Raw genomic sequence first — 24,705 nt, 5'->3', positions numbered from 1 at the left:
AAGAATATAAACCAATATATTTATATTTCTTATTTCTGGGAGGTAGGACTATAAGTGATTTTAATTTTCTTCCTCTTGCTGTGTTTTTAAAATAAATTCTCTACAATGAACTACATTACTCTTATAAAGATGAAAACAGAAGGGCTATGTGAATGGTGTTTTGTTAAAAATTTCTAATTTCAAAGTGAACCGTTTTGAGTTCAAATCCTTGTAGACCCATCTAAACACCCACTCCCAGATAAACAAACAAAAATTCCTAAAGCCAAAGCATGGACTTGGGTTAGAATTCCTGACTGAAAGTCACCTCTCTCATGTTTAAAATGGAAAGACCCCACCTAGCTAGGAGAGTGAAGGTTCAGGCTAATTTAAAAGAAGTGCCTGGGGCCGGCCCGTGGCTCACTTGGGAAGAGTGTGGTGCTGATAACACCAAGGCCACGGGTTCGGATCCCTATATAGGGATGGCTGGTTAGCTCACTTGGGAGAGCGTGGTGCTGACAACACCAAGTCAAGGGTTAAGATCCCCTTACCGGTCATCTTTAAATAAATAAATAAATAAATAAAAATAAAAATAAAAATAAAAGAAGTGCCTGGCAAGAGCTTAGTGAACATGGTGGTCAACAATAGTGGTAGTTTTTTACATACTGGGTTTGATATTGGAAATAGTCAAAAATTGCTTGAAGCTATGTCTCAATAAGGTGGGAGATTCAAGCTGGAGTGTAACCTCTGAGGCATAAAGCAAGGTGTGGGCACACTGGAATGAGAACAGATTTCTCGCTAGATGTACAAACTGTTTCCAGAGGCAGTTCTTTTCTGTTTTGTTTTGTTCTGGCAGCTGGCTGGTACAGGATCGAACCCTTGACCTTGGTGTTATCAGCTCACTGGCCAGCCCCAGAGGCAATTCTAAAAGGCTAAGAGTTATTGATATGTTTTGAGCTGCCCCTCCCTGGGCCTACTTTGAAGACAACACTTATCTGAAATCAAAGGTTTTCTTTTGTAATGTTGTTTTATTTAAGAAACAAAGCAATGCTCACCCACAGCTCTGGGTTTCATGTCAGTGTGTCAGTGTTGGGTGGTCAGCTCTAGGCCAGTGGTTCTCAACGAGTAGAACTCAGAAACAGACTCTGTGGGACTCAGAGTTTCCATTATAGTGACTATGCCATTAAGAGAATGCTTGCAAATATAGAAAGGTCTGACTTAAGAAGAAGAGGCCTTTCACTCTTACAGTGGTAGAGACTTAAGACAGAGAAGGCTGAGAACCACTGCTCTAGGCAACAGGGGCTGTCACAACATAATTATCCCATGGCACCTGGCACAGCACCACATGCAGTATGCACCTGTAAATTTTGATGGGCACCATGCTTGGGAGTTAGTGTCTAACCTGCTGTGTCTTTTAAGGTACTGAGAGCAGTTTCATCACCTAGGTCTAGGGCAGCAGAGGACAGCACTGGAATCCAACTCTTCCTTCCATCTTGAAGTAATACCAGTGGAGATCATCAATCTAAATTGTTCCTATACATTTACCTCAAAACTCTCTCATCGAAAAAGTGACTCTCAGCCACAAGAAAACAGAGCCTCCTTGTTACCTTCATAGGCTGATCCTGGGTTGAATCTGTCTCAATGCCTTTTTCTTTCTTCTTTTTCTGTTTCTTTTTCTTCTTTTTGGCTCCACTGTCATTGGCTGGACTCAAACCACTGTGAGACAAAGTAAATACTGATGCAGGGTTTTTTAAAAAATCATCTGTTGTGAGCTACACTGACAAAGAGCTTTCTGTGGAGCCAGACCTTCCTTAATCAAGCCTGTTGGCTCCAAAGCAGACTGGAGAATCCAGGTCCCAGAAGGGGCATTTGGAGGACACCAGCAAGCACAGTTCTCCTCCCCTCTCCCACCCACCCTTTCAACTTCCCAGGGAGGGAGCAGGAGCATTGTGCAAGGAATGTCCTATTTGTTTGAAAGGGCCTTTTCCGTTCTTGCTTTTATTTTATGTGCTTATTTTCTTTAGATTGCCAGGTTGATGGCACCGAAGGCAAATGATAATTGTTAACAGGACATTCACACCACCACCACTTCCGTTAAGCCCTCAGTTTAAAAGAATGACAACCAAAAGGCAATATTGGTCTTTTGGGAATGCTTTGCCTTTCCTTCCCTTTACCCCCAAATGCACTGTTTTATGAGGTTCCCCAGCTGGATCTAAAGCACAAGGCAGTGTGGAAAAGGGACAAAGGGATAAGGAAAAAGACAGTTTAGCATTGCTGTGATCTCTGTCCAAATAGTCACTCATGAGAAATGCCTAAATCAAGCCTATAGGACCGAGGACAACCATCAGCTGGCTCAGACTGACCGATCACCACGGGCAAAACCCAGCACTAGGAATCTCGGGAAGATAAACAACAAACAATAACAACAGCAGCACCCAGCTAGTCCTGCCATGGAGAGATAACATGAAACGTGTGTGTGTGTGTGTGTGTGTGTGTGTGTGTGTGTGTGTGCACACATGGTAAAGGGGACTTCCTTACGCCGCCTGGCCTCTACATGAAACATCTGTGTGCGCGTGTGTGTGCGCGTGTGTGTCTGTGTGTGTGTGCACACGTGTGTGTGCGCGCATGTGTCTGTGTGCACGTGTCTGTGTGTGTATGTGTGCACACATGGTAAAGGGGACTTCCTTACGCTGCCTTGCCTCTACATGAAACATCCAGTGGATGCAGTAAAAAGTTTCTTAGCCACGGTAATAAGTTAATATTAGGAGTCCAACCTGAGTACAATGAACCCTAATCTGCAGGATCAGCTGAGCACAGGGTATCATTTTAACTGTATATTCTAGATAGCCAATTTTCTTTCTTTTTTTTAAAGATGACCAGTAAGGGGATCTCAACCCTTGACTTGGTGTTGTCAGCACCACGCTCTCCCAAATGAGCTAACCGGCCATCCCTATACAGGGATCCGAACCTGTGGCCTTGGTGTTATCAGCACCACACTCTCCCAAGTGAGCCACGGGCCGGCCCATAGACAGCCAATTTTCAAAGAACAGTGTTAAATATATTTTCCAGGGCTGGCCGGTTGCTCAGTCAGCTAGAGCACAGCCTAATGACACCAAGGTCATGGGTTCAGATCTCCATACTGGCCAGCCGCCAAAAAAAAAAAAAAAAAATTTCCATTAACATTATGGTAAACACCTTTATAATTCAGGAAGACTTCAGGGTCTCAAAATGCCTTGGGGTTATTAAGAATATTAATATCTAATAGTAAATGGTACGGTATATACACATAGGGAGAAAGCAATCTGTATTCATGGGCTGCCATCTCCTTTTGTAGAATGTCTTCAGATTCATCTCTTCCTATTACTGTTAGGAACACTTGCTTCCGAACTTTGTGACCTTACCCTTGGATTAAAGTTACCTCCAGCCTTTACTGGATCTCCCTGATTTCACAATCTTTCTGCATCATCCTAAACTCTAATATCTATGGGTCTTAACTCTGTGAAAACAGCTTTCCATGTGTCCATTCCATGCTTGAAAGCTTACAGTGACAGCAGTTTCTTAACGTGGAAGGTATCAAGCCTAAACAGTCCCGAGGGCCATCACTCTCAGTTCCCATCTAAGCTGTCCACCGCTCACCTCCCACTGCTTTCATGGGAGCAGGCCTCTCAATGGCCGCTGATACAGAAAGACTATGAAGTCAAGGAGATCCAGTAAAGGCTGAAGGTTCCTTTAGTTCAAGCGTAAGGACATGAAGTCTGGACAAAAGTGCACCTACTAATGCAAAAGAAAAAAAAAATAAGTGTACCTACTAGGTATTATATTAATGAGACTCAGAAGGCAAAACATGGAGGGAAGATTGATAATATTCAGAGGAAAAATAAAGTGAACTCCTTAAAACCAGATGCTCAGCAAACCCTCGAAGGCCATGGCAAAGAACAGGAATCATGGAGTCATTTACGGTCTAAAGATAACTTTTTCCTCTTAATAACTCCATTTTGTTATCACACACAGGCCCACTTGCAGCCTGTGACACCTCTACGTTGTTTTTGTATTCCGGAGATATTCTCACTTCAGTCTCAGGATTATGTGTATTATAAGGTTTAAAAACTGGTTGATATTAGGAGACAAAGCAGCATCCCACTGATAGATATAATTTACAAATCCTTATTTATGTCACCTCATGGAATGAATTATCTGGTCACTGTATACAAATTACCATAAAAATAATTTTTTATAATTCTATGGAAAGAAGAATCAAAAGGTCAAAGTGAAGTATTGCTGCATATTAACCAACTGGATAGTTACTAAACACAATGCCACATAAAGAAAATAGAAGAAATTACTTCTTCCAACTATAGAAGTCTTTACAAGTGTGCAGACTCACTATAAAAACCATCTTACTGCCTTTGCTCTTGCTCTTCAGCAGAGATACTTCTGTGCAGCCATCACCTCAAAGACCCCATTTTTGTGGAAGGATATTGGACAGAACTATTGTTCCGTGTTTATGCATTACGAATGCATGTGCCTGGCAAACTCCAAGACCCAAACTAAAACTAGAGAGCTAACTTAATTTCCCTTGTATTGGCTTGAATTTGCACATGCAGCTACTGAACAACAATCCTGTTTCAACTTGTACATCAAGCATACAGACAACTGAAGAACAAAGAGAATTTTTCTTAAATGAGTGAGTCATTTTCACTGAGACCCAGGCATAGAACCACGTCCATGAGAACACACTGTCATGAGCTCCCCGTGGTCTTACAGTTACACTCCCAAACAGAAGACAACTGACTCAGGCAAGAGACTTCCAAGGAGTCCATTAGGGTTAGTCTTCAAGGTAATTATACTAATTTTAATTATTCATAAGAAAGCAAGCCCAGAGCTACCGGTCAGCTGCCAAAAAGGAAAAAAAAAAAAAAAAAAAGATACTAAACTAAAAGATTAAATTAATAAAAAAATTTTTTAAAAAAAGAAGAAGAAGAAACCAAGCTCAGAGGCCTTGAGAGTAGGACTTCAAGAAGCATCCTAGGAAGTCAAAGCCATCTCACAGAAGAACGGCCTCAATCTGGATCCGGGAGAACCAAATCAGAGGACCCCACAGAAGCCAGGCTAGACCGTCTCCAAGAATTTAGCATCATTTTTAAAGGGACTTGGGGCTGGCCGGTTAGCTCAGTTGGTTAGAGCACAGTGTTGTAACACCAAGGTCAAGGGTTCATATCTCCACACTGACCAGTGTCCAATCAATCAACCAACCAACCAACCAATCAATCAATGTACTTGAAGCCCACATCAATCAATCAATCAATCAATCAATCAATCAATCAATCAATGTACTTGAAGCCCACATCAATCAATCAATCAATCAATCAATCAATCAATGTACTTGAAGCCGACACTCGCTGGGTGGGTATCTCAGGGTATTCTAGGATTCAGCAAACTGAAACAAAAATCTCTCAGAGATCTAAGCCACCTTAATATACTTCAAACTGAGACTGATTTGCTTTACGTAAGGTCTGGTTCTGACCAAAGTCCAACTTGTTTCCTTTGGTTCCAAAATAAAAAGCAGAAAAATAGGTAAATTTGCCTTCTTGGGGAGGAGATGCCTCCAGTGGAAAGAGACATGGGACTTCATAAAAAAATTTTGAGACTTACATTCTAAAGGAAGCTGATCAACTCAAGTCATTAATGACCCACCTAGCAAAATATGGGACAAATTCACAGAATGACAGATCCAAGAACAGGGAAGAAAAAAGCAATCAAACAAAAGTCACCTTTTAATGAAGGCCAAATAGTCTAAGTTCAAACATATGAAATCCTACAGATGCTCTTGTATAACATCAGGGCTGCGGGAGGAGATGGAAAATGAAACTCAGTACTTATTTCTAGAAATAGAATGCAATGCCGGGTGGATGAGCGGGTAGGAGGTAAGGGCAAGCTGACAGATGAACAGCAGGAGCAGAGAACTTCCAGATAACACGAGCAGCTAGGGCCCATAATGTGGGTTTCCTCTCAATCTCACTGGATGCCACAATCCACTCCGAGGTGCATGCCTGGGAACAGAAAGCTTTTATCACAGGGAATGCAAGCTAACCCTCTCCAGTGCTGCAGGAACCTCAGGGCCATCTGCATAAACTGTTGTTTACAGATAAGGAAACCGAGGCCCAGAGACCTGAGGCAAATTGGTCATCAACCAACCAACTAGTACCCAGGGACAAGCCACCAATCTCTAAAAACTTGGGGCCATTTCTCCCCAAATGCTACAGTCTCGTTCCCTGTAAGAATGTATCTGAGAATGCTCCAAAGCCAAAAGAATATTGTTTCATCACACTGGGCCCTAGAAGAAAGTTTTAGTGCATGAGATGAACAGGTGTTAGAGGTAATAAGGGGAGTAGGCCGTGGTTCATCCTAAAGCCTCCTCTGACTACTCTAGTTCTCACAGGTGTCTGCATGTTTCAAGATTATGGTCTTCGAAGCAGCTTAATACTTTATACATAATAAGGGTTGTTTCCTTAGCTTCCCAGTGAAATTTAAAACTTCCTGAGTACAAGGACCACATCTTATCCAGCTGTTTCCCACAGCACCTCTAGTTATGCTGAGCACACAGTTAAGGGTTTGACAAACATATGCTTGACTGACATATTCCAGGCATAACAGACTAAATTAAAACCCTGAAAAGCCAGAGCCCAAAAGAGTTCAGCAAAACATCATTAGTACAGTTTCCATAGGACAGCTGTGTTAATATCCTATGAAAGCAATGGAAATGCTGTGCTCTTGTGTGCCACTGGAGGAGACTTTAAATTATGAACTTTCTTATTTGTTGTTTTCTCCCTCCTCAGGATCTGTCCTATTCCTAGAAGAGGTAAGACAAAAAAGCTTCACTGTAACAATCTGAAATGGTTTCAATGTCTTAAACACAGATATGAGATCAAAAGAAAAAAGAGTTCAGAAAATAAAGTTCACAACTTTTGGTTACCTGTTTTCTACCTCTAAAAAATGGAAGTTAATCCTTTAGGCTAAAATTCAAATTTTCCAGAGAAACTTACTAAAATAAATCCTAACTGTTAATATAATTTTGATTCTACTTTTAGACATCAGGAAATCCTTCTGCAAATCAATTTACTCTTGAAGTATGATACATTCACCAGTAATCCTATTAGTACTCAGAAAGCCCAAAGAGAGGTGAATGAAGTGGCATTTGCAAGGATGCCCAGGAGGAAACCACATGGCTGCCTATTCTCTGTACTGCTGTGGCTGTAGGATCACCTAATGCAATACCCAAACTCTGCACATTCCCACCAATTAGTTATTTATATAAAAAACTGCTATGCATCCTAAATGATGGGAAAATTAAAAACACTTTAGTACTGCCATAAAGGTACCCTAGGAGTCCTGTGAAAACAACAGCAAGTTGTGGGAAAGGATTACAAATGATTGCTTTTACTGCCACCCTCTGCCCTCCCAGGGATAGTTTTAAGGGTGAACAAGCCGATTCCTGTCATGGAGGATAACTGGTTTTTAGAGGTCACATAAAAGCTCTGATATACTCAACCGTTTAAAATGGAAATTTTAAAAAAAAAGGGAATGAGACTAACATGTAAATTCTACATCCTGAGTTTGTTTGGTGAGCTAGACTGTGACCTGGCAACTCCAAGGTCAAATCAAATGCTGTTCAAAGTCAGGCACAGAAAGAGAAATACCACATGTTCTCACTTATTGGTGGGAGCTAAAAATTAATATATAAAATCACACACACACACACACACACACACACACAAAACCGGGGGTGGGGGGGAAGAAGATATAACAACCACAATTACTTGAAGTTGATACGACAAGCAAACAGAGGGGACATTGGTGGGGGGGAGGGAGGAGGGAGGGAGGTTTTGGTGATGGGGAGCAATAATCAGCCACAATGTATATCGACAAAATAAAATAAAAAAATAAAAATAAATAAATAAATAAATAAATAAATAAAATACACACACACACACACACACACACACACACACACAAATGCTGTTCAAAGACAATTATCAGTAATTTTCTGAGCAATGGCTCAACACTGGCAGCAATTTCACCCACTAAAACGCCCTCTGAAAAAGATACTGGTCTATCAAAGAAAGTTGGATTTTTTGGGGGGGGGGGCGTGGCTGACTGGTACAGGGATCTAAACCCTTGACCTTGGTGTTATAAGGTGGCACTCTAAAAGGAGAGTTTAAGGGCCAGCCCGTGGCTCACTTGGGAGAGTGTGGTGCTGATAACACCAAGGCCATGGGTTCAGATCCCTATATAGGGATGGCCAGTTAGCTCACTTGGGAGAGCGTGGTGCTGACAACACAAAGTCAAGGGTTAAGATCCCCTTACCGGTCATCTTAAAAAAAATAAAAATAAAAATATATATATATAAAAGGAGAGTTTAAAGGAACCAGCCATCTCCATTACCAACTAGTTCCCTAGTTTGGGAAAGTCCACAGGTTGCTAAACGGACCCAAAGACAGGACACACACTGCTGCAGATTCAGGATGCAGAATTCAGTAGGGAAAAGAAAAGTAGCAAATTCAGAATAGATCCTCTAAGATGTCAACAGGAAAAGTGAAGATGCAATCTCAAGCCTCACTACAAAAACTAAATCAAACAGTCTTTATAAGTGAAATCATGGATGACATAATCCATGGAAAGGGCTTAGCACAATGCCCAATACACAGTAGTAATAGTAATAAAAAACATTTATGGAATACTTAATAATAGTGAATCCTCAGTTGCCTCTCAGTCAACAGCACTAGAAAATATTTTGAAGCGAGTACTGATCCTGCTGAAGAATTCTGGTTTAATTTTGTGGTGCTCTCAACAGAGAACACCATATTTTGTATTTTGCATGCCTTAAATGCAACAATCACAAAGGCACCTTCTTTGAGGAATGAGACGAGAGGCTTAAAGGGTAGAGATCTCAGATGAAAGTTAGAGACAAAGAGCTAAAGAGCATCCTCTTAAAGTTACTAAACCTATGGCTCATAAATCCATGGGCTCTACAGGGAAAGGGTTAACTGCCAACTTAGTAAAGCTGGGGAATTTTAGATTGAGCACATTAGTTAAACAATGTGAAAAATCAGCACAACTGCTTTGCCATGAGCAGCAGTCTCCCTGAAATAGCTCTCATTTACTTTTCATTTCTTCTGCTTTCTAGTCTCTTCTCTTTGAAGCAGCTCTTGATTAGTTTCTTTTTTAATTGCCACTTAATTGAGAAACAAAATTAGAACATTATTTCATATCAGTGATGAGGCTTCTCTTTTCCTTTCTGCTTTGATCTAGTTTTGGAAAACCAAAAACTAAAGAGAGAAAAAGGGACCAAAAAGATTTCTTCTTTCCAAGAGCTAGATGCAGCTATAAGCCATACAGTATGGAAAGGACTACCCTAGGAGAATCTGAAGGAGAAAGCAAAAGCAAGTAAGGATAACTTTATGGGAATTATTTTCAAAAATACCTTTTTTTGCTCTTAAGTTTCTTTATAACAGATAATATCTCATAATCAGGGAGTGAAAATCCACGTTTACCTGTCCCATGGAGTAAGTGAGCAGGATGGAGAATATCCCTTATCAGAGGGCTCTTAACCCATGGCTTACCAGCATGTCAGTGGTATTGATGACATCGCAAAATAAATTCCAAAAGACTCCTAAGAACAAAATACAGTCATGCACCACATAACAACATTTCAGTGAACAACAGACCGCATATAGCATGGTGTTTCCATAAGATTATAAGGAAGCTGAAAATTCCTTTTCTATGTTTAGAGATGTCTACATACACTAATACTAACCACTGTGTTATAACTGCCTATAGTACTTAGCACAATAGATGCTTGTAGCCTAGGAGTAAAAGGCTATTACAGCGTCTAGGTTTGTGTGAGTATACTCTACGATGTTCCCGTGACGAAATCGCCTAACAATGTATTTCTCAGAATGTATCCCTGTCATTAAGTGATGCATGACTGCAGTCTAAAAGTTCTTTCTTGTTTCAAAACACCCAAGCTTTACTTATTTGCTACCCCAGATTAAAATCCACTGCCAGGGGCCGAGCCCGTGGCGCACTCGGGAGAGTGCGACGCTCCCGCCGCGGGTTCGGATCCTATATAGGAATGGCCGGTGCACTCACTGGCTGAGTGCTGGTCACGAAAAAGACAAAAAAAAAAAAAAAAAAAAAAAAAAAATCCACTGCCAGCTGATAAGGTTTATTCTTTAGCAATACTTCTTGGAAAGTTTTTCATTAAAAAAAAAGCAAATCAAACCATATAGATAAATCTTGAATAGCAGGAGGGATGCAGCATAAAGATTATTTTAGTCTTATTCCCTTTTCAATTGTTGATAGTAATTTATGTCAGGCAAGTAACTAGGGGAAAATGCTTACCTTCTTACCTCTATTGAGTTGATTTTTTTAAAAAAATAGCTACAGAAAAACTGTAGACAGATACATACATACGTATACATACACAGACACTGTATATGCATGCATGTGCACATATATGTATGTATGAGGGGTCTTCAAAAAGTTCATAGATAGATTCATATTATCTTTTTTTTTTTGGCATCTGGCCGGCATATTATCTTTCAATGCCATTTTTCTTTTCTTTTTTTTTTTTAAAGGTAGATTTATTATTATTATTATTATTTTTGTCTTTTTGTGACCGGCCGCACTGCGCTCAGCCAGCGAGTGCACCGGCCATCCCTATATAGGATCCGACCCCGCGGCGGGAGTACTACCGCGCTCCCAGCGCCGCACTCTCCCGAGTGCGCCACGGGGTCGGCCCTCAATGCCATTTTTCTATGAACTTTTGAAGTACCCTTGTATTTATACATATACATGAAGTTTTTTTTTTTTTTTTTTTTTTTGTCTTTTTCGTGACCAGCACTCAGCCAGTGAGTGCACCGGCCATTCCTATATAGGATCCGAACCCGCGGCGGGAGCATCGCTGCGCTCTCGGCGCCGCACTCTCCTGAGTGCGCCACGGGCTCGGCCCTATACATGAAGTTTTATACTCACCAAAGTTTATGCTTATTTAATCATGGAGGAAACACATGACTAGAAAAATCGAGAACTAAACTCATACACAAAGAGTCATTAGAAATTAGCACAACCGAAGGCTGACCCGTGGCTCACTTGGGAGAGCGTGGTGCTGACAACACCAAGTCAAGGGTTATGATCCCCTTGCCAGTCATGGTTTAAAAAAAAAATAAAAAAGAAATTAGCACAACTGTATTTCCTATTAATCCAGTGCATGAATGTAGCTCATTTCATTAGCATAAAGCTAGCACTGAAAAGCGAAATTCCCCTTCAATTCTTACATGACTTTTGAAAATATTTTAAATAACATTATAACAAGAAACATTACAAAGGTTGGTCGGCTGGCTCAGTTGGTTAGAGCGCAGTGCTGATAACACAAAAGTCACGGGTGCCAGCCACCAAAAAAAAAAAAAAAAAAAAGACACATTTCAAGAAGCAAAAAACAGTAGAAAGTTTCCACAGCAAATTGAAGATTCTTTGATTTCTGTAGGTATTTCAAAAATTGTAGTAAGGCTTACAGTGAGATTTACTTGCGGAAATAAAGTGTGTATGCAAGAAAAACCTGACTCAGTGAGGTAAAATGAAACTCCATTAACATTGGGCCAGGCACATTTGCCATTCATTCATACAGCAAATACTAATTACTGCCCACTAAGCGCCAGGCATCTAGAAGACACAATCCCTGTTGTCCTGCACTTTATAATCAGGTGAGGCAGAGACTGAACAAATTAAATGAAATTCTTAAACATGTTATTTAACTATTTTTATAAGAAAAGCTACAAAAATACAGTATGTGGTAAGAGCAGAGGGGCAAGCTAGGGGAAGGTTAGGGAAGATCTGAAGAAAGAACAGGAGGAAGAAGGAAGGCTGCATTCCAGATGTTACTTCATTTAATTCTTACAACTCTAGGTTAAGTAACTTTCCCAAGGTCACAGGACTATTAAGTGTCAGAATCAGGCCTTGAAACCAGGATTTTTTTTTTTTTTTTTTTTTTTAAAGATGACCGGTAAGGGGATCTTAACCCTTGACTTGGTGTTGTCAGCACCATGCTCACCCAGTGAGCTAACCGGCCATCCCTATATGGGATCCGAACCCGGGGCCTCGGTGTTATTAGCACCACACTCTCCCGAGTGAGCCATGGGCTGGTCCTGAAACCAGGTTTGAATGATTCCAAAGTCCGTGATTTTTCCACCATGCCAAGATGCTTCTTTCCAAAACCATTTCTTCTGAAACTTAATGGAAAGACGTTGATTCTACTCCAGATTCTAAATGGCAGAATTAGACTCTCTCCTCCAGACTGTGCCCTGTTTTTCACCTGCCACCTCCAAACTCATTTTCACAGACCTCTAGATTTGGGATGCTAATATACGTAATTTGTTCATCCAGACCATAACCAAAGATTTTTTTAGACTATCACTTTGTTGTACTACAAATAAAACACAGAACTTTCTGGCAAACAGTTTTACAAAGTTACTCATAGATTACAGGGAACAAAACCAATTAAAGAGCTATGGACACTGGTCAGGGCAAAGATAAAATAAAATCAACTACATAAAGAGCAAAGAAAAAGCCATACTTTCACTTATGAAATGACTTTCACATTAAACAACTTTCATCTATGATTCAGATTTCTATTAAGGAGGGCTGCACTTTCCCTTCTTCCTGTTCCACTTCCTCCTCCTCAGCTCTTCCATTTTTAGGAATACCAAAGTTCAAAACAAGGGGGGTTTTTTGGGGTTTTGTTTTTAAAAAGATGACAGTTAAGGGGATCTTAACCCTTGACTTGGTGTTGTCAGCACCACACTCAGCCAGTGAGCAACCAGCCATCCCTATATAGGATCCAAACCCGGGGCCTTGGTGTTATCAGCACCACACTCTCCCGAGTGAGCCACGGGCCGGCCCTAAAAAGCAAGGTTTTTGTTACATTAGATCTGTTGTGAGCTATAGCAACAGAACAGTCTTACAAAAATCAAATCTGGCAGGCTTCTCTTTCCTCCACATTCTTCCTTGTGATTTTTAATACTGTCGAAGAACATAAAAAAGCTACGTTGTTTAACCTAGGATTCACCACAAGCAGATTATAAACCACTTAAATAATCCTTTGCTCTCCTATCTGTACAAGATAGGAGAACTTAAAAAAAAAAAAAAAATAGTTTAGGGCCGGCCCGTAGCTCACTCGGGAGAGTGCGGTGCTGATAACACCAAGGCCACGGGTTCGGATCCTATATAGGGATGGCCGGTTAGCTCACTTGGGAAAGCATGGAGCTAACAACACCAAGCCAAGGGTTAAGATCCCCTTACTAGACATCTTTAAGAAAAAGAAAAACACAAAAAGCTTATCCAAAGACCTCACCCTTCTACCTTTACCTCTGGGGCTACCAACAATACTGCAAATGACAAGCTGGCCATGAAAATCAGACTACCACAGACTCAGCCAGAATTATACTTCCAGAAGAGTCTCTCACAACTTTCAGTTTTTTAAAAAAAAATATGCAAATATAGACAGGGAGAGAGTGAGCGCCAGCGCCAGACACCAACAGTGTGAAGAAAGATGAATGACAGGCTGTGGCTAACAGAAGTAAAACTAATTTGGAAAGAACTCACTACTCAAGACGCCTGATGCATATCTTCTTCCAAGGAACAAACAGTCACTAATGGCAAGACCCTAAAATACAGGATATGCAGTATTAAACCCACAGCTTCCAAATACTGTCCTAGAAGTAACATCACTCAATTTCTTAAAGCTTGAGGCTACTTCGCAAAGTTAACAGAGCAATGATGCTGAAAGACCTAATTATGTATTGTTCAGGAAACTTATGGATTATTTGGAGGAACGGACACAGTATAAATCAAAGCATCATACAATGAATTACGCAGGATTTATGAGTCTATATTTTGGGATTCTCTGGTAAGTATTATTTTACAACATAATTATATACATATGGTTTGTTCACCCTGATGAATTTCCTCACTGAAGGTGAAATGCAGCTCATTGTTTTATTACTCGTTTATTGCCAGTCACGTTGCTCACACAACACCTCTATAGGTAACGTTCCTTTTGAACTGTAGTTACTAGACTTGTCCCGTGTTGTGCCATCGAAAACCGTAGTCTAACATGCTCTTTTCCCCTGACACGCCTGAAGCACACGAGTGGAACATTACAGAGAACTTTTATATAATGAAAGTATTGAATGTCTCTGGCCCTTAATATACTGAGCACCCACCTCTGGTAAATGACAAAGGCAGCAACCAATTGCCAGGCAGGAGCCCAATGTCTTAGCCAATAAGAATGTGGGGGTGGGGTTAGACCAAGCTCCCGGTGACTTCCCCGCACCCTAGAGACCCAGGTTGTGGGAGACTGGGCGGGGATTGGTCTCCGAGGATCCCGTTACCCCCGGTTGTAGCTGTTGTCCTCTTCGTTCTCGCAATCGCTGCAGTGCTCATGGCCGTTTCCCTGCCCTTCTATCATCTGCGGCAGCGGAGGTGCCGGCGGCTTCACTGCTGGCTCACTGTCGTCCGCCATCTTGAGTTGCGAGAGCCGGGCTCCGCGCCCCGCTACATGGGGTGTTCCTATTGGGCGAGGGAAACTTGCGCTGTGTTGTGGACTTTGTAGTTTTTGTAGTGAAGGGAGCCGCCACTGGGAGCCATTCATTTCCCGAAAACCGGAAAAAATGGACTACAATACCCAGAAATTATGAGGAGAGGCTGTCCTGGGAGGGGTTGGCAGCAATACCCGGAAGCCTAGGCGTTCGGCCGCGCTTTGAGGAAAGAAGAGCCGCGAGGGTGGTGGGGTTGACCCTCTCCGACCCGCGCGGCCGCTTGGCATGCTGGGAGTTGTAGTTCAGTGCTTGTTCGGGGCGTGGAGGCTCCAAAATTCAAGCTTTGACTTCAGCCCGCCCTTGCTAGGGCCTGGGCCATAGGTGAGCCGTTATTGGCTGCCATTAAGGACCGTTACCTTTCCCAGGTAAGTGAGAAGCATGAGGCCTGCGGGTGCGACCCTCCGGGAGCCCGAATGCGACGGGCCGTTTTGGAGAGTGCTTTCCTGCAGGACGCCAAGTTGGCTCCTAGCTGCCTTCCTCATGCAGGAGTATGGGCATCCCCCAGTTGTTGGCAGTTCAAGGCCGTATGAGAGGTGGCAGATTGTGGTACGTGGAGCATTGAGCCTGAGCCAGGAGATGTGACTGCTCGGCGGGTAGGGCTCGACGCATCTTGGCCTCCAGGTTCTGGTCACGACGCTCTTCCACGCACGTAGTCCCTTTCCTTCCCCACAGGAGCCCTCCACAACGACTCTAGTGAGCACTCAACTGCCAGGCTCTGTGGTAAGGCTTTTCATACATTATTTCACTTAATCCTCTCAACAAGCCTAGAATGTGGGTGCTATTATTATTCCCTTTTCCACATACCAAAAAAACGGCCCAGAGAGGTTGGTAAATTGCACAGTCACGTAGCTAGTAAGTGGCAAAATCGGTACACAAATCCAGATCTGTCTGCCCCTAGACGCTCTGATTCTTTACCACCACCAAGGTCCCATTAGTCTGATACACGTATCCACCCAAGGAAATCAGTTATTAGGAGATAACTGTGACATCTTAATCTATTTTGAGCCATGACTGAATGCTTCAGCCCCTTGGGTCTCACTCCTGTGAACAAGTAATCTCATTGGAGACCTAAGAAGAGAGCCTAATGACATGGTTCCCATTCTTAGAGATTTCCTACTTAGGTTGGGTATGGTGGGTGGTGAAGGACTAGTTCTTACCGTCAGAGAGTTCCATGGCCAAAAAGGGAAATGATTTTTGCCTCTGGGAAACTCTCAACATGGGAAGAAATAGTTCCCATCTGAATAAGGGAAAGAAAACACAAATAAAACATATTGCTAAATATAGTCAACTCTGTTTTCATTTCAGTGGCAGGAGTAGGAGCAAATATAATCCAAAGCAGCAGATAATCCCTAGACATTTATATTTGACTTTGGAAGGCAGGCAAAGATGTCTACTCAGGCTGAGAGCTGTCACCCACACTCATCTGTCCAGGGCCAAGGAGAAGGGGAGGTCAGAGATAATAATAAAGTCTTACATGTGTTAAGTGGATTTAACTTTTGTAAATGTTTAACCTACTTTAGCTCATATGACCTTGTGAAGTAGATAGGGAAGAGGATTTGAAGAAAATTGTGTATACAGAAAAAATTCACAGTGATACCCAGTTGCAGAGCTTGGACTAGAACTCACATCTGATTCCCAGCCCTGTGTTTTCTTTCCCCACAGATACACACAGGTGGAGTGAATGCTAATGAAGTATCACCACAGAAGAGTGATTATAGGGAATGAGGTGCTGGTTTTCATGGACCCTGCCATTCTTGTAGTTCAAAACTTAAGACATTGCCTTATATTTTAATGTAGATAGAGCAGTTTTTGCTCAGTGGAAAGCCTTTCTGGGAGGTAGGCAAGCAATGTGGCTGTCAAGACCAAGCTCAGAATGCAAAGTTCCAGAATCCAGCACCTCTGAGAATTTCAGCATTAGAAGGGACCTAAGAAGCACTTAGTCTCTCCCTCTCACTCTCTCTCTCTCTCTCTCTCTCTCTCTCAGGAATTTTCCTTTTTTTTTTTTTTTTTTTGGCAGCTCTAACCAACAACCGACTGGCTGGCTCAGGATTTTTCAAGTTAGAGTCCTCACTTAGATTTTGTAGGATCCATGATTTCTCTATAATAAAATCGAAGTTTTATATTTTTAAAGAGATATTGAAGGCCGGCCCGTGGCTCACTCGGTAGAGTGCAATGCTGATAACACCAAGGCCACGGGTTCGGATCCCTATATAGGGATGGCTGATTTGCTCACTGGCTGAGCGTGGTGCTGACAACACCAAGCCAAGGGTTGAGATCCCCTTACCGGTCATCTTAAAAAAAAAAAAAAAAGATTGATATATATATATATATATATATATTTTTTTTTTTTTTTTTTTTTTGTGTCGTTTTTTCGTGACCGGCACTCAGCCAGTGAGTGCACCGGTCAGTCCTATATAGGATCCGAACCCGCGGCGGGAGCGTCGCCGTGCTCCCAGCGCAGCACTCTACCAAGTGCGCCACGGGCTCGGCCCAAAGATTGATATATTTTTAAAGAGATATTGAATATATGTGATCACTTCTTTTAAATGATTCCTGGTAACAATATTGTCACATGTCATTTTGATGCCTAAGTTTATGTTTGGTTTATCAGTCACATTGGTACAGAATGATCAACAGGCTGGCCTGTTAGCTCAGTTGGTTAGAGCATGATGCTGATAACACCAAGGTCCAGGGTTCCATCCCTGTACTGGCCAGCCACCCACTTCCCCCCGCCAAAAAAAATTACTGAATGATCACCTAAAGCAGAGCAATCTAGAGTTTCCTAAACTGGGTCTACGTGTGTTTTCTTGGAGTTCCAAGAGTTCTCATATTTGTTCCTCCCCCTGCCCCTGTAAAAGAGCTTTCTACTTTCAGAGAGCTCTAATTAGTGGAAAGTTGGCTAAGTTCTGCCTTATGGAGTGATGCAGAAATACATAATCCTGTGTCCTTGTAATAGTTGTTACATTTTGTGTGTGATTTTACTTTTGTTCGTGTGGTTATTCAGTTTGTGATTAGTTTCCCCTACAAGACCTTACATTCTATGAGAACTGAGAACAGGTTGGATTTTCCTCACCTCTGTATTCCTTGGGCCAGCACACAATAGGTCCTCGATTAATATTTGTTGGGTTCATTAACTTATGAGTGAGTAAATGAGAGAATGGTGAAAATCAAGGGATAAAGTCTTCAGGGTAGGGAAATGTAACAGCAAAGGGCAAAGGCAGGAACACACAGTATATTGACCCCTTATGTTTGTACAGTGCTTTATTGCTCACAAAATGCACTAGCATGCCATCTTGTCTGATCCCTTTGTTTGTCCCTGTGTGATGAGCAGGTCAGGTGTTACTTCTGTTTTACGATGAGAAAACAAAGAAGTTCAGTGATTTGTCCAAAGTTTCACAGCTACTTAGTATGGCGTTTAGACTTAAAGGTGGATGTTTTAACACAAAGCCTGGTGCAATAAACTAGATTACCTTCTTCCTTCCCCTTTTTCATGGGGGAGCATATGGTGAGACATATGTCTGGAGGGGTGATTGGAGCCAGGTCACAGAAGGCCTTAAGTTTCAGGCTAAGGACTTTGGACTTTAGTTTCCAACTGGGGAGGACATAGGGCAGGGTTTTTTTTTTTTTGCTTTTTGTTTTTTGTTTTTTTGAAGCTTTTAAATAAAAGATAAATATTAATGGTATTTGTAAAGTATGGTATAAATTTAATTGCATATTAATATTTATTTAAAATAAACATACAGAAAATTAATTTTAAGAACCAGGAGTCAAAGGAGTCATCTCTAATGGACTCAGAGTGTTGCTCATCAAACAAAACTTGAAGCAGCGCTATATTTCAGGCAACATGCTAGAGGCTAAGGACACAGAAGTGACTGAGATGAACGTTCTTGCCAGGATAAAATGAGATCCTGTAAGCAGCTAGAGCCAGCTCAAAGCTTATTATTGCTATCTGAATAATGGAGGATTTTTTTTTTTTTTTTGCAGCTGGCCAGTATGGAGATCTGAACACTTGACCTTGGTGTTATCAGCACCATGCTCTGCCAAGTAAACTAAACTGGCCAGCCCAGATATGTGTTTGAGCTGAAAAGGCCCTTGATGGCATCATCTCAAAACTGCAAACGCTGAGTTTTGGTACAGAAGAGGTGCCTGGATGGAAGCCCCTGCAGCAGCCCCTTCAGCCTTTTCTTCGGGATCATCCCAGGGCAGAGGTGCAGCTGCTGTTAGCAGATTGGACCACAAGGATACCTGCTTAGAAGACAAGGCCCTCACTTGTACACCAGTAGTTCACAGTACTATAAGGCAGTATCTGGGAAAAGTAGGATTATCTGGAGAGGGTTCCTAACAATATATCCTAGGAAGATGCACATAACTGTGGGGTGGGCAAGCAGGTTCCTATCTCTGTCACTGTCTTGGCCAGCCATGGTTACTGATGGGACTCTGGGAATCCCTCTGATGTGTCAGGAGTAGGGAAAAGGTTGAGAACCACAGAGCTAGGTTATCTGTAAGTTGTCTGGTCAAGGAAGGGGACTGAGCCATTAGATCTGCGTTTATAGAATAGGAATTAGATTTGTCCCGTGTGGCCCTATGGTTTAGAACTAGGAGAGGTATTATCTGAGGAAGAACTTTTCTTCTTCTTTTCTAACCACTATACTGAAGAGGATGAGGAAGAACTGTCTTACTGCCAGAACTGTGCTTCAAAGATAGTGTGAAGCTGTCTTGAGAAGCACTGAGTTCCCCAACACCGGACACCTCCACGTACAGATGCAGAGACGATGTGAGGAGATTCAAACAGGGTGTTTGGACCAAATGGCCCTTTGATCATAAGATGGAATCCTATTTATTGGGTGATGGCAGTAAGTCTCTGACTGTTGAAGCTGAGGAGAAAGGTTTTACGGAGGGCTGGCCCGTGGCTCACTTGGGAGAGCGTGGTGCTAACACCACCAAGTCAAGGGTTAAGATCCCCTTACCAGTCATCTTTTGGGAAAAAAAAAAAAAAAAAAGATTCTCAGACTGGGGTGATCACAGAAAGATGTTAAATGACTAATGACTGCATTCCTAAATATATTTGAGGGTACTTCAAAGAGCTCATGGAAAAATCGGGTTAAAAGATAATACGAACCCGAACCTTCCATCCTCGTATGTAATCCCTACTGTGCCAGGCACTGGATGTACTAGTGGTAAAGATAGACAAGATTCCTACCTTAAAGGAAGTTGAGAGCAGAGATTCAGTTTAGGGAGAGGGAAGGGAGATAAGGTAGGCGTGAAGAACCACCTACTATACCTACTATACGCTGTATGTGAGACGTGATTAGGTGCTTTTATGTGTTTCCAATTCATTCCACATCGCTGAACAGTAGCGATTATACCCACTTTAAGAGAGGAGACAGGATAAGAGGCCAAGTGACTTGCTGGGCTTGTATGAACAGCTTGTAGGCTCTGCTGTCAAATAATTTTGTATGAGGGCAAATGAGTTAACCTCTAAAGATCAGTTTCCTTTTGTGTAAAACGGGGATGATCACTTAAGGACTGTGAGGATTGAGGTAAGACCTGGCAGGTAGGAAGTGCTCAGATAACTACTGTAGCTATCATGATTACCACTGCCAAGGCTGCACGAGAAGTGAGTGGCCGACCTAACTATGTTTTTTTGTTGTTGTTGAATTGTGGGGGGAGTTTGTTTTTTGGGTTTTTTGCGGCTGGCCGGTACGGAGATCCGAACCCGTGACCTTGGCGTTGTAAGGCTGCGCTCTAACCAACAGAGATGACCGGCCAGCCTGAACCTAAATTTGAAGTTAGGACTCTACGCTCCCCGCCCCCACGCATGGAAAAGCTCTGGCTTGCGGGGAGCTCCAACTCCGCCATCCCTAGCTTCGCCCCCGCTCGACGGCCACGCCCTTCCCCGCCCGCCTCCCCGGCCCCGCCCCTTCCGCTGGCCGGACGTCCGGTCCGCGTGCGCGCGGTCCCAGGCCCCGCCTCGCCCGCCGGGAGGCAGCCAGTGAGCACCGCGGAGGTTGGGCGTGTGGCGGTTGCTGATACCCGGTCAGACGCCCCGGTACGTATCGCACCGCGCGGGCCGGTGGGTGAGAGCTGCGCCTCAGGAGCGCGGGGCGGCGGAGACGGCACGAGACTGCTTTGCTGCCCTCGGGTGTCCCGCCGCCCGCCACGGTTGGAGGCCGGGTTCTGGGAGCGCGGAACCGCAGCGCGAGGTCCCAGGCGCACGGCGCGTGGGGCGTGGAGTACGCGCCTTTCTTTCTTTCTTTTTTTTTTTTTAAAGCCTGGGTTACAATTTATTGAGCACATGCTATATAATGGACACTGGGGTCAGCGCTTTTATATTCGTGGCTCTTTGGCTTTACAGCAACCCCGCGAAGCAGGGTGTTATTTCCCGTTTACAGCTGTGGAAAGGTTTACAACTAGAAAGGCACGGAAATTGTGGATTCAAATCCAAGCTTAGGCCAAAGCCACTGCGCTTCAGAACTGTGTGGTCAGACCTAGGTTTGATTTTTGAAACCGGCCTCTGTCACTTCCAGTTGTGTAACCCTGGGTACCTTTCCAGCCCTCAGTTTGCTCATCTGAAAAATGGGAATGCTGTCATTGCTGCATAACGACATTTCGTCAAGGATAGACCGTATATATAAGGGTGGACCCATAATATAATACTACATTTTCGTTTTATTTTATTTTTATTTTATTTTTTTAAATTTTATTTTGTCGATATACAATGTGGTTGATTATTGTGGCCCATTACCGAAACCTCCCTCCCTCCTCCCTCTCCCCCCTCCCCCTCAGCAATGTCCTTTCTGTTTGCTTATCATATCAACTTCAAGGGTAGTTGTTATGTCTTCTCCCCCCACCCTGGTTTTTTTTTTTTTTTTTTTTTGTGTGTGTGTGTGTGTGTGTGTGTGTGTGAATTTATTTATTTATTTTTAGCTCCCACCAATAAGTGAGAACATGTGGTATTTCTCTTTCTGTGCCTGAATCGTCTCACTTAATATAATTCTCTCAAGGTCCATCCATGTTGTTGCAAATGGCAGTATTTCATTCGTTTTTATAGCTGAGTAGTATTCCATTGTGTAGATGTACCACATTTTCCGTATCCACTCATCTGATGATGGACATTTGGGCTGATTCCAACTCTTCGCTATTGTAAAGAGTGCTGCAATGAACATTGGGGAACAGGTATACCTTCAACTTGATGATTTCCATTCCTCTGGGTATATTCCCAGCAGTGGGATAGCTGGGTCGTATGGTAGAGCTATCTGCAATTGTTTGAGGAACCTTCCATACCATTTTCCATAGAGGCTGCACCATTTTGCATTCCCACCAATAATGTATGAGAGTTCCTTTCTCTCCAAACCCTCGCCAGCATTTATCGTTCAGAGTCTTTTGGATTTTGGCCATCCTAACTGGGGTGAGATGGTATCTCAGTGTACCTTTAATTTGCGTTTCCCAGATGCTGAGTGATGTTGAGCATTTTTTCATATGTCTGTTGGCCATTTGTATATGTTCCTTAGAGAAATGCCTACTTAGCTCTTTTGCCCATTTTTTAATTGGGTTGCTTGTTTTTTTCTTGTAAAGTTGTTTGAGTTCCTTGTATATTCTGGATTTTAATCCTTTGTCAGATGTATATTTTGCAAATATTTTCTCCCACTCTGTTGGTTGTCTTTTAACTCTGTTAATTGTTTCTTTTGCTGTGCAGAAGCTCTTTAGTTTGATATAATCCCATTTGTTTATTTTTCCTTTGGTTGCCTGTGCTTTTGGGGTCCATGAAGTCTGTGTCCAGTCCTATTTCCTGAAGTGTCTCTCCTATGTTTTCTTTTACAAGTTTTATTGTTTCAGGGTGTATATTTAATTCTTTAATCCATTTTGAGTTGACTTTAGTGTGTGGTGAAAGGTATGGGTTTAGTTTCATTCTCCTGCATATTGATATCCAGTTCTCCCAGCACCATTTGCTAAAGAGGCAGTCTCTTCCCCAGTGTATAGGCTTGGTGCCTTTGTCAAAGATCAGATGGCTGTAGGTGTGTGGGTTGATTTCTGGATTCTCTATTCTATTCCATTGATCAGTGTGTCTGTTTTTATGCCAGTACCATATTGTTTTGGTTATTATAGCTTTGTAGTATAGTTTAAAGTCAGGTAGTGTTATGCTTCCAGCTTAATTTTTTTTGCTCAGTGTTGCTTTGGCTATGCGTGGTCTTTTGTTATTCCATATAAATGTCTGGATAGTTCTTTCCATTTCTGAGAAAAATGTCTTTGGAATTTTGATGGGGATTGCATTGAATTTGTATATCACTTTGGGTAGTATGGACATTTTCACTATGTTGATTCTTCCAATCCAAGAGCATGGGATATCTTTCCATCTTCTTGTATCCTCTCTGATTTCTCTCAGCAGTGTTTTGTAGTTCTCATGATAGAGATTTTTCACATCCTTGGTTAACTCAATTCCTAAGTATTTTACTTTTTGGTGGCTATTGTAATTGGGCAGGCTTTCTTGATTTCTCTTTCTGCATGTTCACTATTGGAGAATAGAAATGCTACTGATTTTTGTTTGTTGATTTTGTATCCTGCTACTCTGCTGAAATCATTTATCACCTCCCAGGGTTTTTTTGTAGAGGCTTTAGGCTGTTCGATATATAGGATCATGTCATCTGCAAACAGGGACAGTTTGACTTCATCTTTTCCAATCTGGATGCCCTTTATTTCCTTCTCTTCTCTGATTGCTCTGGCTAGTACTTCCAACACTGTGTTGAATAGGAGTGGTGAGAGTGGTCATCCTTATCTAGTTCCTGTTCTTAAAGGAAAAACTTTCAGCTTTTCCCCATTCAGGATGATATTGGCAGTGGGTCTATCATATATGGCTTTAATTATGTTGAAATACTTTCCATCTATACCTAACTTATAGAGGGTCTTTGTCATGAATGAGTGTTGAATTTTATCAGATGCTTTTTCAGCATCTATAGAGATGATCATATGGTCCTTGTGTTTGATTTTATTAATATAATGTATCACATTTATTGATTTGCGTATGTTGAACCAATCTCGCATCCCTGGGATGAAACCCACTTGATCATGGTGAATAATTTTACGTATGTGTTGCTGTATTCTGTTTGCTAGTATTTTATTGAGGATTTTTGCATCTATATTCATCAAGGATATCGGCCTGTAGTTTTCTTTTTTGGTTATATCTTTACCTGGTTTTGGTATCAAGATGATGTTTGCTACATAGAATGAGTTTGGGAGATTTGCGTCCATATCAGTCTTTTGGAATAGTTTGTAAAGAATCGGTGTCAATTCCTCTTTGAATGTTTGGTAAAATTCTGCTGTGAATCCATCTGGTCCTGGGCTTTTCTTTGTTGGAAGCCTTCTGATAACAGCTTCAATGTCCTTTATTGTTATTGGTCTGTTCAGATTTTCTACGTCTTCATGGCTCAGTTTTGGGAGCTTGTGTGTGTCCAGAAATTTATCCATTTCCTCCAGATTTTCAAACATGTTGGCGTATAGTTGTTTATAGTAGTCTCGAATGATTCCTTGTATTTCAGGTGAATCAGTTGTAATATCACCTTTTTCATTTCTAATTTTTGTTATTTGAATCTTCTCTCTTCTTTTTTTTGTTAGCCATGCTAATGGTTTGTAAATTTTATTTATCTTTTCAAAAAACCAACTTTTTGATTCATTGATCTTTTGTATTGTATTTTGGGTTTCAATTTCATTAAGTTCTGCTCTGATCTTAATGATTTCTTTCCGTCTGCTAACTTTAGGTTTGGATTGTTCCTGTTTTTCTAGTTCTTTAAGGTGAAGTATTAGGTTGTTCACTTGCCGTCTTTCCATTCTTCTGAGGTGAGCATTTAATGCAATAAATTTCCCCCTTAATACTGCTTTTGCAGTATCCCACAAGTTTTGGTATGATGTATCACTATTTTCATTAGTTTCAATAAATTTTTTGATTTCCTGCTTGATTTCTTCTTGGACCCATATGTCATTAAGTAGAATGCTGTTTAATTTCCATGTGTTTGTATAGTTTCCAGAATTTCATTTGTTATTGATTTCTAGTTTTAATCCATTATGGTCTGAGAAAATACAT

At 41.8% G+C, this 24,705-nt stretch overlaps 2 protein-coding genes across 6 annotated transcripts in view; one reads left to right on the top strand and one right to left on the bottom strand.

Annotated features, from left to right (window-relative positions):
* Positions 1 to 14,564, bottom strand: part of NMT1 (N-myristoyltransferase 1) — a 33,561-nt gene extending 18,997 nt beyond the window's left edge. The window contains exons 1-2 of the mRNA XM_063081220.1: positions 14,424 to 14,564; positions 1,584 to 1,692 (exon numbers count right to left, since the gene is read on the bottom strand). Of these exons, the coding sequence (XP_062937290.1) occupies positions 1,584 to 1,692; positions 14,424 to 14,554 (240 nt within the window). The 5' untranslated portion in view covers positions 14,555 to 14,564. The remainder of the gene's footprint in view (positions 1 to 1,583; positions 1,693 to 14,423) is intronic.
* Positions 14,565 to 14,883: 319 nt separating this feature from the next.
* DCAKD (dephospho-CoA kinase domain containing) overlaps positions 14,884 to 24,705 on the top strand; it is a 31,262-nt gene continuing 21,440 nt past the window's right edge. For 2 of the 5 annotated variants that reach the window (XM_063080756.1, XM_063080749.1), the window contains exon 1: positions 20,575 to 20,679. The gene's annotated coding sequence lies outside the window, so the exon portion shown is untranslated. Of the gene's footprint in view, positions 14,996 to 18,614; positions 18,839 to 19,451; positions 19,484 to 20,574; positions 20,680 to 24,705 lie in introns of those variants that run through there. The other 3 variants (XM_063080753.1, XM_063080750.1, XM_063080754.1) reach the window with 3 other exon arrangements.

This window comes from Cynocephalus volans, chromosome 16 (genome assembly GCF_027409185.1).
Source record: "Cynocephalus volans isolate mCynVol1 chromosome 16, mCynVol1.pri, whole genome shotgun sequence".
NCBI classification, from domain to species: domain Eukaryota; kingdom Metazoa; phylum Chordata; class Mammalia; order Dermoptera; family Cynocephalidae; genus Cynocephalus; species Cynocephalus volans.
Note: the sequence above shows the minus strand (reverse complement) of the source record. Positions and strands in the feature narration are given on the sequence as shown.